Source organism: Heteronotia binoei, chromosome 2, assembly GCF_032191835.1.
Source record: "Heteronotia binoei isolate CCM8104 ecotype False Entrance Well chromosome 2, APGP_CSIRO_Hbin_v1, whole genome shotgun sequence".
NCBI lineage: Eukaryota > Metazoa > Chordata > Lepidosauria > Squamata > Gekkonidae > Heteronotia > Heteronotia binoei.
The window spans coordinates 20,018,249-20,033,395 of NC_083224.1; the positions used below are offsets into that span (position 1 = coordinate 20,018,249).

General features: G+C 42.2%; 1 protein-coding gene across 6 annotated transcripts in view; it reads right to left on the minus strand.

Moving 5' to 3' along the window:
- DIDO1 (death inducer-obliterator 1) overlaps positions 1-15,147 on the minus strand; it is a 72,232-nt gene that overhangs the window by 49,166 nt on the left and 7,919 nt on the right. Inside the window, exons 1-5 of one of the 6 annotated variants that reach the window (XM_060230643.1) lie at positions 8,539-8,723; positions 6,813-7,011; positions 5,514-5,591; positions 3,555-4,434; positions 1,100-1,418 (exon numbers count right to left, since the gene is read on the minus strand). In XM_060230643.1, coding sequence (XP_060086626.1) covers positions 1,100-1,418; positions 3,555-4,434; positions 5,514-5,591; positions 6,813-7,011; positions 8,539-8,706 — 1,644 coding nt within the window. In that variant the 5' untranslated portion in view covers positions 8,707-8,723. Of the gene's footprint in view, positions 1-1,099; positions 1,419-3,554; positions 4,435-5,513; positions 5,595-6,812; positions 7,012-8,538; positions 8,724-15,147 lie in introns of those variants that run through there. The other 5 variants (XM_060230640.1, XM_060230645.1, XM_060230644.1 and 2 more) reach the window with 5 other exon arrangements.

Genomic DNA, 15,147 nt, shown 5'->3' on the forward strand with positions numbered 1-15,147 from the left:
AAAATCTGCATATCGCCAGTGTTTCTACTGGTCGGTTTTTACTTGTTTCATAGGATGCAACGTAAATTGTAAAACAAGAAATTGTAAGACTTTGGTTTAGATTCTGACATGATTTGGTTACTTTAATATAGAAACCTTTACACTTTAGTATAGAAACCTTGGTAAAGATTAGCCAGAACCCCATTATTATTTCACAGGCTCTGAAAGAAAGACGGTAGTGGAAACTCTCTACATATAGAAGCCTTGGTAAGGATTAGTAGATGATTAAAGGGTGGCTTTCCAACAAAGATGAGGCAATGGAGAAGTGTAAAAGTTACATGTCTTATTTTTAACACTAATACTCTGTTCTGTTTAAACACTAGCTGGAGTTGCAAAATTTATGTAGAGGGCCGTGCATATTATGGGTGGGATCATATGAACTGCCTACCCATGGGAGTTTGCCAACAGCTGATCTTTCCCCACTTTCCTTCAAGCATCCCCCATGACCTGAGAAAAGCTGTATGGAGAAGATGCCATGCAAGGGCAGAGGAGGCTGCCCTGAGGATGGGGAACTGGACAAAACTGCTCTCTTGCCCTCATGCAGCATCAGTAGAGAGCTTGTCTCTAATCTCTGACACTGGGAACATGGCAGCGAATTCACTTGTCTTACTGTGAGATGCTGTGAGAAGGGAGAAAAGGAACTATTTCTTCCACTGACAATTTACATGGTCCCATCCATTATCTTGTGCCTTTCCCCCTTCTTATCCTTACAACAAAAATGCATATTGCACAGGTAAGCAATTAGAGAAAAGAGACACAATTAAAAATTCAAAGTGTGTCCCCCAATCAATGTCTCTATAAGGGAAACAGTAGGGAAGAGACAAGGGACTGAAGCAGAAAATACAGGAATTGTGTATTTAGCAAAATGGAAAGTGAAAAACTCTCTCCTTCTTCTGAAATGGCAAGATCCAAGCCATGTGAAGTGAAATGCCCAATATCCCCCAAAATATGAAGTTAAACCCACAACGTTGGCTTCACTTGTTCAGTTTTTGATCCAAATCTTTATGCATCCTATTAGAAATTGAACATGGCTGTACATGTAAATGGAGACAATACTCACTGGCTGAAATATTTTGAGTTTTTTCTTCCCACTTGGATTTGCAGCCTTTTCAATCCGACCCTTGATGCCTTGGTCCTCGCTCGACTTTTGCTCAACTGTCCCTATGCTAGTGAGTTCTGTGCCATCGGCTGTTAACTGCCCCAGCACAGTTTCTTGTCTCTGTGTTTCAGTGACCGGCTCATCCTGAACCTGCAGAATGGTGCAATTTGGGCAGATATAGTCCTCCCCGTTCCTTTCCAACAGTCGCCCACGTGCCTCTGAAATTCCTACACAGTTTCCATGAAACCATTCCTCACATCTATCACAGCAAATCATAAACCTAAAGAAGGAAAACATTGAAAAAAATATTGGCAAAGCATCTTAAACGAACAAACCATTACCTGTGCAGAAAAGCTCTTGAGTAGTTTTAGTTTTGCAGTTTCATTGACCGCCTGCTATCTAATCATTTTAACTGCAGATGCCTGGGATTGAACCTGCATGCTAAGCAGATGCTCCACCAAGTCATGGCCCCTGACCATAGGTGGTATGACGGACCTCTGCCTGAGATCCTGGAGAGCAATGTTCCCTCTAAGCTGCAGAGTCTTGTGAGCAAAAACTCTACCTTGTGAGCTACTGGCATTAAAGTTGTGAGCTACTGCATAAATGAGTGTGCTCTGAGGTCATACTTCCTGAGCCGAGACAAAAATGTGTGAGCTGAAGGCTAAAAATCTGAGCTAGCTCATGCTAACTCAGCTTAGAGGGAACACTCCTGGAGAGCCTCTGCCAGTTTGAGTAGACAATATAGAAGGCTGCTGGACCAAGAGTCCCAAATGTACTTGTGTCCACCTATGCAGAAAAGCCTTCTTGAATAGTATAGTTTTGCAGTTTGTGGAAGGCCAGGAGAGCAGGAGCCTTCCTGACCTCTCAGGCAGCCCGCTGTGTAAGGTGGGAGCCACAATGGAGAAATCACATGTACACATATTGCTCCCATTCTGAACACACTCCATTGGCTGCTCATTTGTGACTGAGCTCAGCTTAAAGTACTGGCTGTCTCATACCAAGCCCTCCACTGTCCTTGGGCCCTCTTTATTTGAGGGACCACCTCAACTCTCTATGCTCCATCATGACAACTTCGCTCAAGTCAGCAGGGGCTTCTACAGATGTCAGCCTGCAAATGGGCAAAAGCAACAACTGCCGATGCATGTGTTTTCTTCATTGTGGATCCCGGCTTCTGGAATGGCCTGCCTGAAGAGGCCAGGAGAGTAAGCGACACAAAACTGAGCTATTCATCAGACTAAAACTTTTGCTTCCTTAATATCCAGTCTTCTCCTTTTGAAAGAATTCCATGCCCAAAATGTCTGAGTTAATGCCATGATCCAATGTCATTTCCAATGCTCTGTTTGACCCCTGGTCCCCTGTGAAGCCATTCATGCCCAACTGCGCAACCAGTCTCTTCTTTGTAGCCCTGCAGGCCTTCCTGGCTCATCCATTTATTCCCTTCCCCAAGATTGCTTTTTCCCCCCTAATGTGCTCAACCGCTAGTTCCCCCAACAGTTTTAACCCAACTTGCACGGTAAGCCTTCTGCACCTCACAGAGTGGAAACAGAGCAGAGAAAGGGAGGTATGAAACACTTGCAGAAGTCCGCCCGCCCCCCACCCGGAAGCAAAGCGAGAGCATTTAAAAAAATTAATTTTAATCCAAACATATACATCAATGGAACGTGAAGAGGGTCTCTTGTCATTGTTTATTATGTCGCCTAATGTCCCGCAGTAACCTTAGGCCTTACCTTTGCTTACACTCCCGCAGCCTGCAATCACTATCTCTTTTCAGTACCAAACAGAAGTATCATTCCGTCTAGTCAACCAGTCCACCTAGGAGCCAAGGTCAGTGCCTGCACCCGCTTGGAGAACATGGGAATGGGACTATGGGGGGGGGGGATGAGCAGCTTGGCGCCTTTTTGCTTTGAAACTTAATGGCTACCCTAAGGAATATGAAGGGATGTGCTCCCGCCATTGTCAGTTCTCGCAAGGAGCCTCTTGCCTTGCGGTTTCAGTCTCTCAATAAAAACTCTTAAATGATCACTGAGTGCATTGTGAACTGAATGTCCGAGGACTTGACATATTGTGAAAACAGCTTCAAACAGTATCAGAGAGCTGTCTTTTTCATTCTAGCCATCCTGTCTCCTCCTTCCCCATGTTTAAACTTCTTCTCTGTGAAAGGCTACAAAAGCACAATTTCAAAATCACCTCCCATCTGCTTTCTACAATGAAAACAAAGGCTCTGATACCTGCAGCACACTCAAATACTCCTAGTCGACTGGTGCAGAACAATTACTGTTTCATGCTTTACAGCAACTGCACATCTACACTCTGGCAATCAAGGTTCTGTTAAAAGCCACACTTCATCAATCAATGCTTCATCTGATTTTTTTACTCCCTCCCTCCTCCCAAACATAAAAATATTGTCTGTAAATACCTGTTATTATGAGGCTGCTGACAGATACAGTACAAAGTACTTGGATCATAAACCTCAGATTCTGACTTGCTCTTTACTGATTCTCCAGCTCCATCGCTCGACTGTTCAGGAGGCTCCTTCTTCACCTGAACCTCTTCCGCAACTTCCTCAGCAGCAACTTCTTGATCGCCGGCCTGAATGTTCTCTGCATTCTTGGGCTCCTGCTTCACAGCTGCTTCAAGCTTGACCTGACTGTCAGCCTGGACATCAACCGCATCAGCAGCACTTTGCGGGGGCTGCTTTCCTCTGAAGCGATTCTGCAAGTCTTTTAAAGTCAGCTCTTTCGGCTTCTGCTCAACACGTTTCTTCCTCAGACGGTTCTGCAGTTCTTTCAAGGTTAACCCATCACTGTCGCTGTCGGATGTGCCTTCCTCATCCTCGTCCTCCTCCTCTTCCTCCTGCTCTTTTGCGCTCCTGCCTTTCTGAGCCAACTGGCCCTTGCCGTCCTTGGAGCTGCACTTCTGAGAGGCAGGTTTTATCTCTGTCAAGCTTTCTACGCTACCTTCAGAAGCTGTCTCGACATCAGTTACGTGAAAAGATGTCGGCTCACTCAAGTCCTCAAGCGCCGTAGGAAGGTTCTTCCTCCCTCTGCGCCTCACCGTTGTAAGAAATTCTTCTACTCGCTCGGTGCGTTTGGGCTGCCGCCCGCTACGTCTAAGAGCCAAGCTCTGTTGCGGAGAGGGCTGCTGTTCAGCAACATCCATCTCTGCATCCCCTAAGCCTTCACGCTTCGCAATTGTGGTCCTCCGAAAACCCCACGTCTTCTTGAACTCCTTGCTAGTGGGCTTAACTGTCTTTTGCTCATCTTCATTGCTTTGCTCACCTTTGTCATCCAAAGCTGCTGAAGAAAAACTGTATTATTTGCATGTTTTAACTGTTTTATTTATTTATTTATTTGATTTATATCCCGCCCTCCCTGCCGAAGCAGGCTCAGGGCGGCTCACAACATAAAATCCCACAAACAATTAAATTAATGAGTATTAAAATTACACATTCGATAATAAAATAAATCTACGATTAAAACAGTTAAAACAGAATAAAACAGAACATTGAGTTGGTGCTATTCTGGTGGTGATGGCCTTCTTCCACTTCTCTTAAATACCGGTGCCAAGTCAATTGAATGCCAGCTGGAAGAGGACAGTCTTGTAGGCCCTGAGGAACTGCACAAGGTTCCGCAAGGCCCTCACTTCATCAGGCAGTTGGTTCCACCAGCAGGGGGCTACAACTGAGAAGGCCTTGTCTTTAGTTGATTTCAATTGGGCCTCCTTTTCTTCCTGTGCACAATACTTGGAAGGAATGCAAAGTGTGGTCTGCAAGATTTTGAGGCAATCTTCTAGCCTCGTTACAGCAAACACAACCCCATCTGCAACTCTTGTGTTCACATGACCTGTCTGATGCTAACTAGGTCTTCCTCAGGCATCCTAAAAACCAGCTATAGCGTTTTCTTGAAAGCACAAGTTTATTTCTGGGGACTGATCATGGATTTAATCTCTTCTATAGTCTTTTGAAGTGAACGGCCATGAACTTTTTAGGGCAGGATAAACAGAGTACATATAAAGCCCCTATAATGATGTGCTGTACTCCCTTTAGCTCAACAGTATGTCAGCTGCTATGTCTGTCCTCTTTCTGGCTGACTGCCATAAAGCTAAGAGGGAAGTAGGGGTGTCACCACAGCAGTCTTGTGTCAGTCACAGCAGCACCATGGCAACAAACAGTCCTAGGGCAGCAATGAACAAGACAACCGATGCAGAATGCATGTGACTGCTGCGTACGTACAAGGCTCTTAAAGGGCTATGTGCTTACCTGTTCACACGAACTGAATATTCATTTGGATTCCTAAAAACCAAATTACCAATGAAAATTGTCTACTGCAGGCTATAAACTTTCAAACCCACTTTTGTAAATGGAAAAGTAACATACCAAAAGAAACGTTTTCCATATTAGATTCAGATTCTAGGACCACAGGTTTCAAATTCCCTTCCTCTGCTCCAGATTTCACTTCTGAAAAATACACACACACACACACACGCATTTATACATTGATCTACTTTCAAAATTAACGATCGATTTAAAAAGTCCTGCCTCCAATAAATTGTTATACAAATAGCCTCTGAATAAAACAAGTTCAGCATCCATGAGGAAAACAGAAAGAGAACAGTAACTTTTAATTACTTCCAAGGACAGGAAAAAGAGAATAGAAACTATTTACAGATGTAACACAGTTGAGAGGAGAGCGCAGTTAGCAGACAAGTTTATATTCCTGAGGTGAATAATGGCCCTCCCTCAACCTCAGGATTATCATTGGAAATGTCAGCTCCTCTCAGAAACTACAAATCATTCTCTGGTTTCCCTCAAAAACTGGGGCTTCAAGACAGCTTCTGTCTCTTCTTCACGTTAGTCTGCTTTACCCCAAAAGACATGATCTGAGACTTCTAAAGACTCTGAGACCAATTTTCTCCCAACTAAAATTCTGCAGATGCAAACACTATCTCCACACATTCACTGATTTAGCAGTTTACGTATGAGCCAAAATCTGCGACAGGATCCCTTCCAGTCTCTCTTTCTCTGAAGGTTCAGACTGTCTCTGCCTGACCAGACAGTTTAAAGACTTTCTCTCTCTCACTCCCCCACTTCCCATCCACCTCCTCTAACCCTTCCAGGGATCCTGACTGGCTGTTAGCCTATGCATCAAGCAGGGCCAAAGAGGTTGGTATAACAAGGACAGGACCTGTGCCCATCTATTACTTAGGGCTAAGAAGATCGGTGACCTTGGGAGGGGGGCCACACAGCATTTTCAGATAAGAAACCTCAAATTATATAACGGCTAGAGTTTGCAGCTTGTAAGCAATATGCATCCTCAAAGGATGTCAAATGCAAGATCTGCCAAGGACCCAAGAAATAAATGAAATAATGCCCTAGAACAAGGGTGGCCAATGGTAGCTCTCCAGATGTTTTCTGCCTACAACTCCCATCAGCCCCAGTCATTGGCCATGCTGGCTGGTGCTGATGGGAATTGCAGGCAAAAAACATCTGGAGAGTTACCATTGGCCACCCCTGTCCGCGAAAAATCACAGTATAGTAAAAGAAGTAATGAACATGCCAATGCAGCTGTTTACCTTGGCAGGTGAAGAGAGATTAAGAGGACAGCTGAGAAATCCAGATCTCCAGAAGAAGTTTAGAGAAACAGAAGAGTCTCCAATGTCCTCTAGATGCTTTTACCTGACACAGAGGTTGCTGGGATTTTTCCAGTGGTTCGACCCAAGCCTAAAGAAGAATTGCTGGAGGGTTGCAGGAAGTCAGAGACACTCAGCATAGCCCCTACAGCACTAGCTGTCCTGGGGAAGTCAGAAGCACAAGGGTCTTCCTGATGCCATTCAGAAGACTCGAAAACCATCAATGCTCCACTTGATAAGGCCGCCTGTTAGAGGAAAACGAGTTTACATTTTTTCCTCAGGCACATAATCAACTAACCAGTTTCAAGTAACAAACAGCACAGTGATTTTAGAGCATCAAAATTCCCACAAGTGTTTTTAAAAAGGGTAATTCTATGTCATTTCTTTACATTATATAGACTTGGAAGAACCTGTCATCTAACTGCTGTAACTTGACAGCATTCTTTTCTATTTTTTCTTTCACCAGTTTTCTGTAAAAATCAAGCAGAACTACAATCAGTTATCCATCAGAAATCCTTCCTTGGATTTAACTGTATTTATGCGAGTCCCAGAACCAACATTTATGAAACAAATATATAAAATTAACTTCCCAGTGTACACTACACCATAGAGACCATTTTTAAAATGTTAAGAACTGAATTTGTTCTAGACTGTGCTTACTTTACATGTTCTCTTTATCCTGCTCTCCCTGTCGGTTTCATCAGTAATCAACAATGCAGTCGGTTCTTTAACCGACAAATCTCAACCACCACAAATCAAAAGCCTGAAGATTCTAACACCATCCCCCAACTTTAAGGCCAGCAACCAGAAGTGCAGCATCAGTGTTATTTTGTTAAGCACCGAGAACTAACATTAACTCAAACTAAGCTACTGCTTAAACGGCTGATACAAACAATATCTAATAATGTCTTTAAATGACTACCAAAATAATTTTTCTTACAAATAACTTTGTCTCTTATGTATTTGTACTGAAATGTCCTGCCACACACAGAAAGCACCGTTACTAATGGGTTCAAAAGACCACTGAGACAGGCTATTTTCTGACTTAAGGGAAAGGCAAAAAAGCAGAGTGGTAAAGCTGCAGTTCTGCAGTCAAACACTCTGCTCATGACCTGAGTTTGATCCCAGCAGAAGCTGGGCTCAGGTAGATGGCTCAAGGTTGACTCAGCCTTCCATCCTTCAGAGGTCGGTAAAAGGAGTGCCCAGCTTGCTGGGGGGAAAGTGTAGATGACTGGGGAAGGAAATGGCAAACCACCCCGTAAAAAGTCTGCTGTGAAAACGTCGTGATGCGACCGTTACAACTTCACCCCAGAGCCAGAAATGACTGGTGCTTGCACACTGGACTATCTTTACCTTTTTAAAAGTCTGCTAGCCCAGACTGCTCAAATGCTAAGCAGGGTCAGCTACAGTTAATACCAGGGTGGGAAACCACCAGAGGAAGACTTGGGGTTGTTATGCAGACTAAGGCAAATTACCTTTGCTTATTGCTTGACTTTAAAAGGCCATTATTGCTGCTGTTGTTATTAAGAGGAAAGAATATTAAAACAATTTAAGCAGCATCTTCTCAGCTAAAATGCAAATCAGTGATCAAAAACTAACAGTCTATTAATTGTTCCAGTCTTTATATAAAAACCTGGCAGGCATATGGATAAGGACAGGTTAACCTCTATCAACAATGGCCTTCTAAATAAATGTTATTTAGATAAAAGTCACATGAAGGAAATACAGGGTGATACTGAGACCCCTGCAACAACATTCAGGTATGTGAATACCTTCACTAAACTGCCTTGTGATTCATTGCCTGAAGCAGTGACTACATCCCAGGAATCAGAGGTTGATGGGTGAAGAGATTCTGAGTTTAAAGAGCTTTCTTCCACAGTGCAGCTTTGTAACAACCTCTCAATCTCCCTGTTAAGAATCTCCAGCTCATCACACATCATGCAATTTTAAATGATCTGCCAAAAGGAAGAGGGGGAAACATTGGCTAATCATTACTTGTTTTACTTTTAAAGAATCTTCTACTCAGTTCTAAACAAAAACTAAGCCAGTCACCTTTTTTTTAAAAAAACCCACAGTAATATTTAATGACATGATCAAAACTAGGTACTGAGAAAAACGGATATATATATATATGTGAATATCACGTAAATCTCTAAGGTAATATACTACACTTTAAGAACAGTGGACTCAATCCAGTTGACCAAAGCCAGAGTTATCTACAACAGAACAGTCTCTCCAGTTCTCCCACTAGCTTCTGTGCTGTGCCTACTGCCAAGGCATTTCTATAAGTATATGTGATATGCAGTCCACTTCTCCTTGCCAGGTGAATCAGTTATGTCCTAAATGAATGTCAAAGGGAAGTAATGGGCCAGATGAGGGCCAAAACTGAAAGCTCTGTCCAGATCAGACTGAGAAACTGTTAGTTGATAATACAGTCATTCAGGGATTGCAGTTTTAATCTGTTCAGGGTGCTCTGCCTGAAGAAAGAAGTTTGCAATTTGAGTAGCGTGGTGCAAGTCAAATGTAGCTGATGTGTCAGCTGAGGTCCCTGAGAAACAGGATCTGATCAATCAGTGCTCCAACAGCATTCATGTTAAGACTATTTTAAGGCACTCTGCTGCTCAGAAGCCTGATCTGGTTGAAAATGGAGCTGTGAGGCTTGTGACAGAGGAGTGATCAAGAACTTCCTTTGCTAGTTTTAAACGATCTACACTTGTGTACCTGTTTGCTTCTGGGTACAATTCAAAGCGCTACACTTTACTGTAGTAATAGTGCCTCTTCACAGGTTTGACCTTAAGGAGAACTCAGAAACTCCAGGAGCTGCAGAATATTGTAGTTCACACTATACAACCCTATATCCCCCATAGGAATCACCCCATCAGCACCACAGGAACTGCTTTGTATGTCAGGTAAGCAAACACCAAGGAGGGAGCTTTTCCTTTTATACTATCCCTTCCCAAATAAATTTCATTATGCCAAATTTGCCAACCTTATGGCCCCCAGGTGAAAACATTTTTTCCCTCCAAGTTCAGCATTTATTGGCCTCTCCTATTCGCTTATGCATTTACTAGACGCTAAACAGAAGTGTGCACTAATCGGCTGCCATAACTATAAAAACAAAATTATTTCAAACTCTTCATTATTTAATGATTTAATACCAAAGTCAGAGGATGCACAAAGTTTCTCAAAAATGTAACAACAGATTAATTTAATTCTCATGGTCTGAGATGGGGTTTCTCTCCCAACTGGTAGACATGACAAACTTTTTGTAGACAGGTCCCTGGTTGGACTCAATATTAAGCTATGTAGCTTATTTCCAGTGGGAAGTGATGTTAGTCTGTTCTACCGCAGCAATGCATCTTTAATTATTATGGCTCACGCTGAACAGGGATACTTTTCTCACAGGCCTTGATGGTAGGCTTTGCACTGCCGAGAGATGACCCCTTAAACTCAATTATGCACTAGCAACACTGAAACATACAGTGGCGCCATCAGTACAGGGACCAAACCTTCAACAAGGCCAGATACCGACTCTACCCCAGCATGTATTTAGGAAACGCTATGACAGCATCTAACATCACTGGTGCCACCAGGGGTTCATTCACCTGCTCATCATACGGCATGATATACAATGTGACATTTTTTAAAAATGAAAGCTTTTAATCCACCAGGATACTGCTCCAATCATAATGTCTTCAGCGAAGAAACTTTGATGGGATTCAAATCAATACATGAATAGGTCTGCTGACTTTCTAAGCCTGCATGGGCACTAACTTGTTTAATCTGACAATGTGTGCTTGGCACACAAAAGCTTATACAAGCATAGACAGCTTCAAGAGGGGATTGGATAAACAGATGGAGCAGAGGTCCAGAGGCTATTAGCCACAGGGTATTGATGGACCTCTTTGTCTAGGGCAGTGATGCTCAGTATTCTTGGTGCCGGGCGGGGGCAATGGTGGAAGGGCTTCTAGTGTCCTGGTCCCACTGGTGGACCTCCTGATGGTACCTGAGTTTTTCGGCCACTGTGTGACAAAGTGTTGGACTGCATGGGCCACTGGCCCGATCCAACATGGTTTCTCTTATGTACTGTGAATAATACTTTGTTGTCTCTTACAGGTGCCACTGGACTCAAACTTTGTTCTGTAACTTGCTTAATGTAACTCATATTCATCACAAATGTCGTGAATAACCACTGAAACACAGAAACGCATATAGATAAGCAAAACTCAACTTGGCAAATCAACTGGTTCAAAAACAAAAATTCCTGCTTGTGAATATAAATCATGACTAAGAATTCATTTTATGCATTTGGTAAAATGGTGTCTACCCCATGAAAAGCACACGCTGTAGCAAATCTTTTAGCCTAAGGGCCAATTCATATGTTACAACTTCTCTCTTATATCTCTCAATGGGGGCCTATCATTTATGTGTGTGCTAGGAATACCAAGATCAGAACTTAATTCACAGATGCACAAGGACCAAATTCGGAGCAGAACCAAGACACACAGAGAGACACCCTCTTTTCCTAACCTGAAACAACCACAGGGAAGCCCCTATTAGCTCCACTGGGTATACACACTGATTTTCCCAACAGAGTAAACAACTGCTCCCTGGGACTCTTTACATCTGTACAAAGCGGAATGCTATGTAGAAAGCAGATGCTAAAACTTCAAAATTCCAGCACTATCAGATGTGCTCAAATAATGATTGCTTTAAAAGGCTGACACAGACAACTCCACCTAACTCTCTCCGGCAAACTGCAAGCTTAAAGTTACTACATACAAGTTATCCTTCACATTTCTATTATTCCACCAGTAACTTCAACAAGAGCTAAAGGAAAATCTTCTCGATCTTAGCACTTGTGATGGCTGTCTCTGGGTTCACTAGAAGTAGGCAGTAGTCAAATACATAACATTTTATGGTGTGTGACTTCACTTTTCCCCTGTGGAATCCCAGTCTAGATTCAAAATATGACATATATAACACAGACAAAAGCACTGTGAAGAGTCAAGACAGTTCTGGGGCCATAATTAGTTATTTCCCTATTCTATGTATCTGATACAGGGCACATACACTGACTGCTGAACACAGACTAGGTGTATTGATTTTTCTGACCATCTTACTGAAAGTCCTGATGTACTCAAAAGACACCTATATTTTGTCAAATACTACACATCAAAAAGCTATGTTATGTGTAATATTTTTATTCAAGAAAGGTACTGGTACAGTTAAGACAAAAAAAAACAAACCCAAGGATTTCAACAAACATTAATGATATGCATGTAATGTTCATTTTCATCCTCAGACTTCTGAGATCAGCTGAAGCAACTGTCAACAGCACACCCAAAACAGGATGCCCAGAATTGTTCAGTCACTTTCTTACCAGCATGTCACTACATTTTTTTCCTCTACAGAACTGTCTGCCAAAGATAACAATACTTCATGTTTCAAAGGAAAAGGTAGGTCAAGAGCCCTTTCTTGTCCTCAGCCATCTCCCTTTACAAATAAAGGATTACCAGAATTTACTTCTCTTATTCCAGGGAAACAAATCACAAATTGTCCTTGGGGCCAGCTCAAACTGGAAGAAACAGTACATGCAACAGTCCTTTCAGAATGGCAGGTCTTCAAGCTGCAGTTGATACATGTTTCATTGCTCAAATGGGTTAGAAAGTTATCTGTACACAGAAAACAGGAGTGGCAGAGACAAAGATTTAAGCTTTCTCCCTCATATGCCAGTTTGCTGTATACATAACATGTACAGGGAATATGCTTTTCCCACCTGTAGCTATGGTGGTACAGTTACAGAAAGTGTTATTACTGCTACGTCTGCACTTTGAACTGGCCTTCAAGAGGAGAATAAGTATAGAGAAATCAGCCAACCATTCCACAAATACATCTACTCTTTGCTTCTCATAACAGCAACCTATGCTCAGTCCAACAATACTTAAGATGACACCCTGTTTTTCTCTAAATGTACTTAGTTTGGCACCAGCAATCTTTTCTTACGTTTATGTGATTAAGCAGGCACTGACTGGAACATTCTGAACATGACTTTACGTATCTGGAAATGGCAGCATCAATTTTAAGGGACAACATCATTCAAAAAGGCAAACAAAATCTGAAGCACATTCTCTAAAACCAGCTATCCAGCTATGACTGCATCCACCAAGAAAATTATGACCACCCCTAGTTTTCTGTAAGCAACTGTAAATAAGCAAATAAAATTCCAAACAGATGAGCTTTAGTGTTCACACATCAGCCTAATTTGTATCAAAACCAGACTTACTTAGGAGTTTTATCTCCTCAATAAATCTTGTTATAGTTGTTTATTAAGGGAACCTCAAACTTTGAAAGAAGAGTTGTCATGTTCACCATACTTAGAGGACTTTGCGTTCCAACATGTTATAGGAAAAATGCTCCTGGAGCAGGGTGGGAGTCTTCCCAAAAGATGTGTCTGGTTCACATGTTAAGCCACATGAAACTCGCTCTCTGTAAAGGTCTCCAGAAGGTGGTTCCTTCCATTCAGATAACAGCTCATTAGTACTTTTGTGAATGTTCTATGCTTGTTCACCTCATTGCCAAACAAGCTCCCTGGTCAAAAGGGTTCTACCGTCACCCACAAGATCACCTTCCAGCTGTTCTCAGAAATAACCTTTAGGTTCTACCTCTTTCCCCCAAGTAGCTACATGCTTGCTTTGGCAACACAGGCTCCCCTCTAGAGCAAGTGAGCCAAAATTATATGAGGTGAAAAATTAGTACCTAAGTTCCATTTTCTTACCCAAAGCAGCTTTTCACATGGTTCCCCCCTCCCATCCTAACAACCACCTTGTAAGGATAGATGAGGTTGAAAGACTGGGATGAGCCCAAGGTTACCTGGCAGGCTTCAAGGGCGAAGCAAAGGATCCCAATCCTAGTTCAGTGCTCTAACAACTATGCCACACCAGCCCTCAAAGCAAATGCCTTTTAGTCGAGACAACCAGTCAGGGCAAGAAGTATCAAGGAGTGATGCTCACTTTGCTTTTACTAAAATGGGAACTTTGAGCAGTAGACATCATTCTCCTCCTTAATTTTCTCCTCACAACAATCCTGTGAGATAGGATAGGCTGACTGGCCCAAGATCACCCAGCATGCTTTCATAGTAGAGTGGGAATTTAAGCCTTAATCTCTCGGATCCTAGCTCAACACTCTTAACCTCCACAGTGCAAAGCACAGTCTGAGTACCTTAGTACTATTAAGCCTGACTGACAGAAAGACTTATACCACTTTCCAGAGACCAAGATAGAAGCCTGTCCAATGGTGCTATGACATACATGACAGACATCAAACCTCAGACTAACAAAAGAAGAGTCTAGTAACACCTTAAAGACTTCTAAAAAGCTTTTCAGATAGTATCTGAAAAAGTGAGCAGTGACTCACAAAAGTTCATACCAAATTTTCATTAGCCTTTACAGTGCTACTGGACTCCTGCACTTTTCTACTGCTGCAGAAAAACATGGCTACCCATCTTGATCTTGGACTAACAGAATTAGAGGCGGAAAGGATGGGGCCATTCACACAATCCTGTCCAGAGCACTAGAGAGTGGAAGTGCAGCAAAGATGAATACAAGTGTTTGCTACCATGTATGCTTCTTTCCTAAATTTAATCAACTACTGCATAACTACTACCACTTCATGCAGCTTTATTTTAAAACCCATATCTGTAGTGAATTACTGTCTGTTTTGCAATTTACACGTGCAACTTGCAACTGGTCTTCCAATGGTTTTTCTTCTCCAAAATGCCAATTCAATGGGTGCTTTAAATATATAGTCACACATGCTTTAATTTGGTACATGGAGCTATTTCTGAAAGCTATGCACCAAGTATGCATCTTTTCATACACGGTGACTGATGGAGATGTTGCTTTCATTAGGATACTGTCAGCAAGCTTCACTGGGCCTTTCTATTACAAACAACATCCTGCTGAGGATTTCCAGATGCAATTATCTCATTCTGTTTATTTAATTAAAGCGCTTTCTAATAGTTGCCCAAAACATGCACTCTCCTTTGGCACCACACAACTTGACCATTGTGCTGGCAGTTAAGGCATCAAAGGAAACATAGCTTTTGTTTGAAGAGATGTAATGCTATATGCTATGCATAAGGTTGTCTCTAAATTTCCAGATGGTTCAAAATTCAACAGCAACACTGCTAGCTGATAGATTACAGGAAACGTCTCTTACCAGAATGAACTGCCAAATCATTTCTGGGCACAATTCAAAGCACTGGTTCTTTTTTTTAAAAAAAAAAATTATTATTTTTATTAACTCTTACAATATTGACCATTACAATGTATGTTTGTTCCATTTACAAAAAGCCCTTCCACCCCCCATCAAAGCACTGG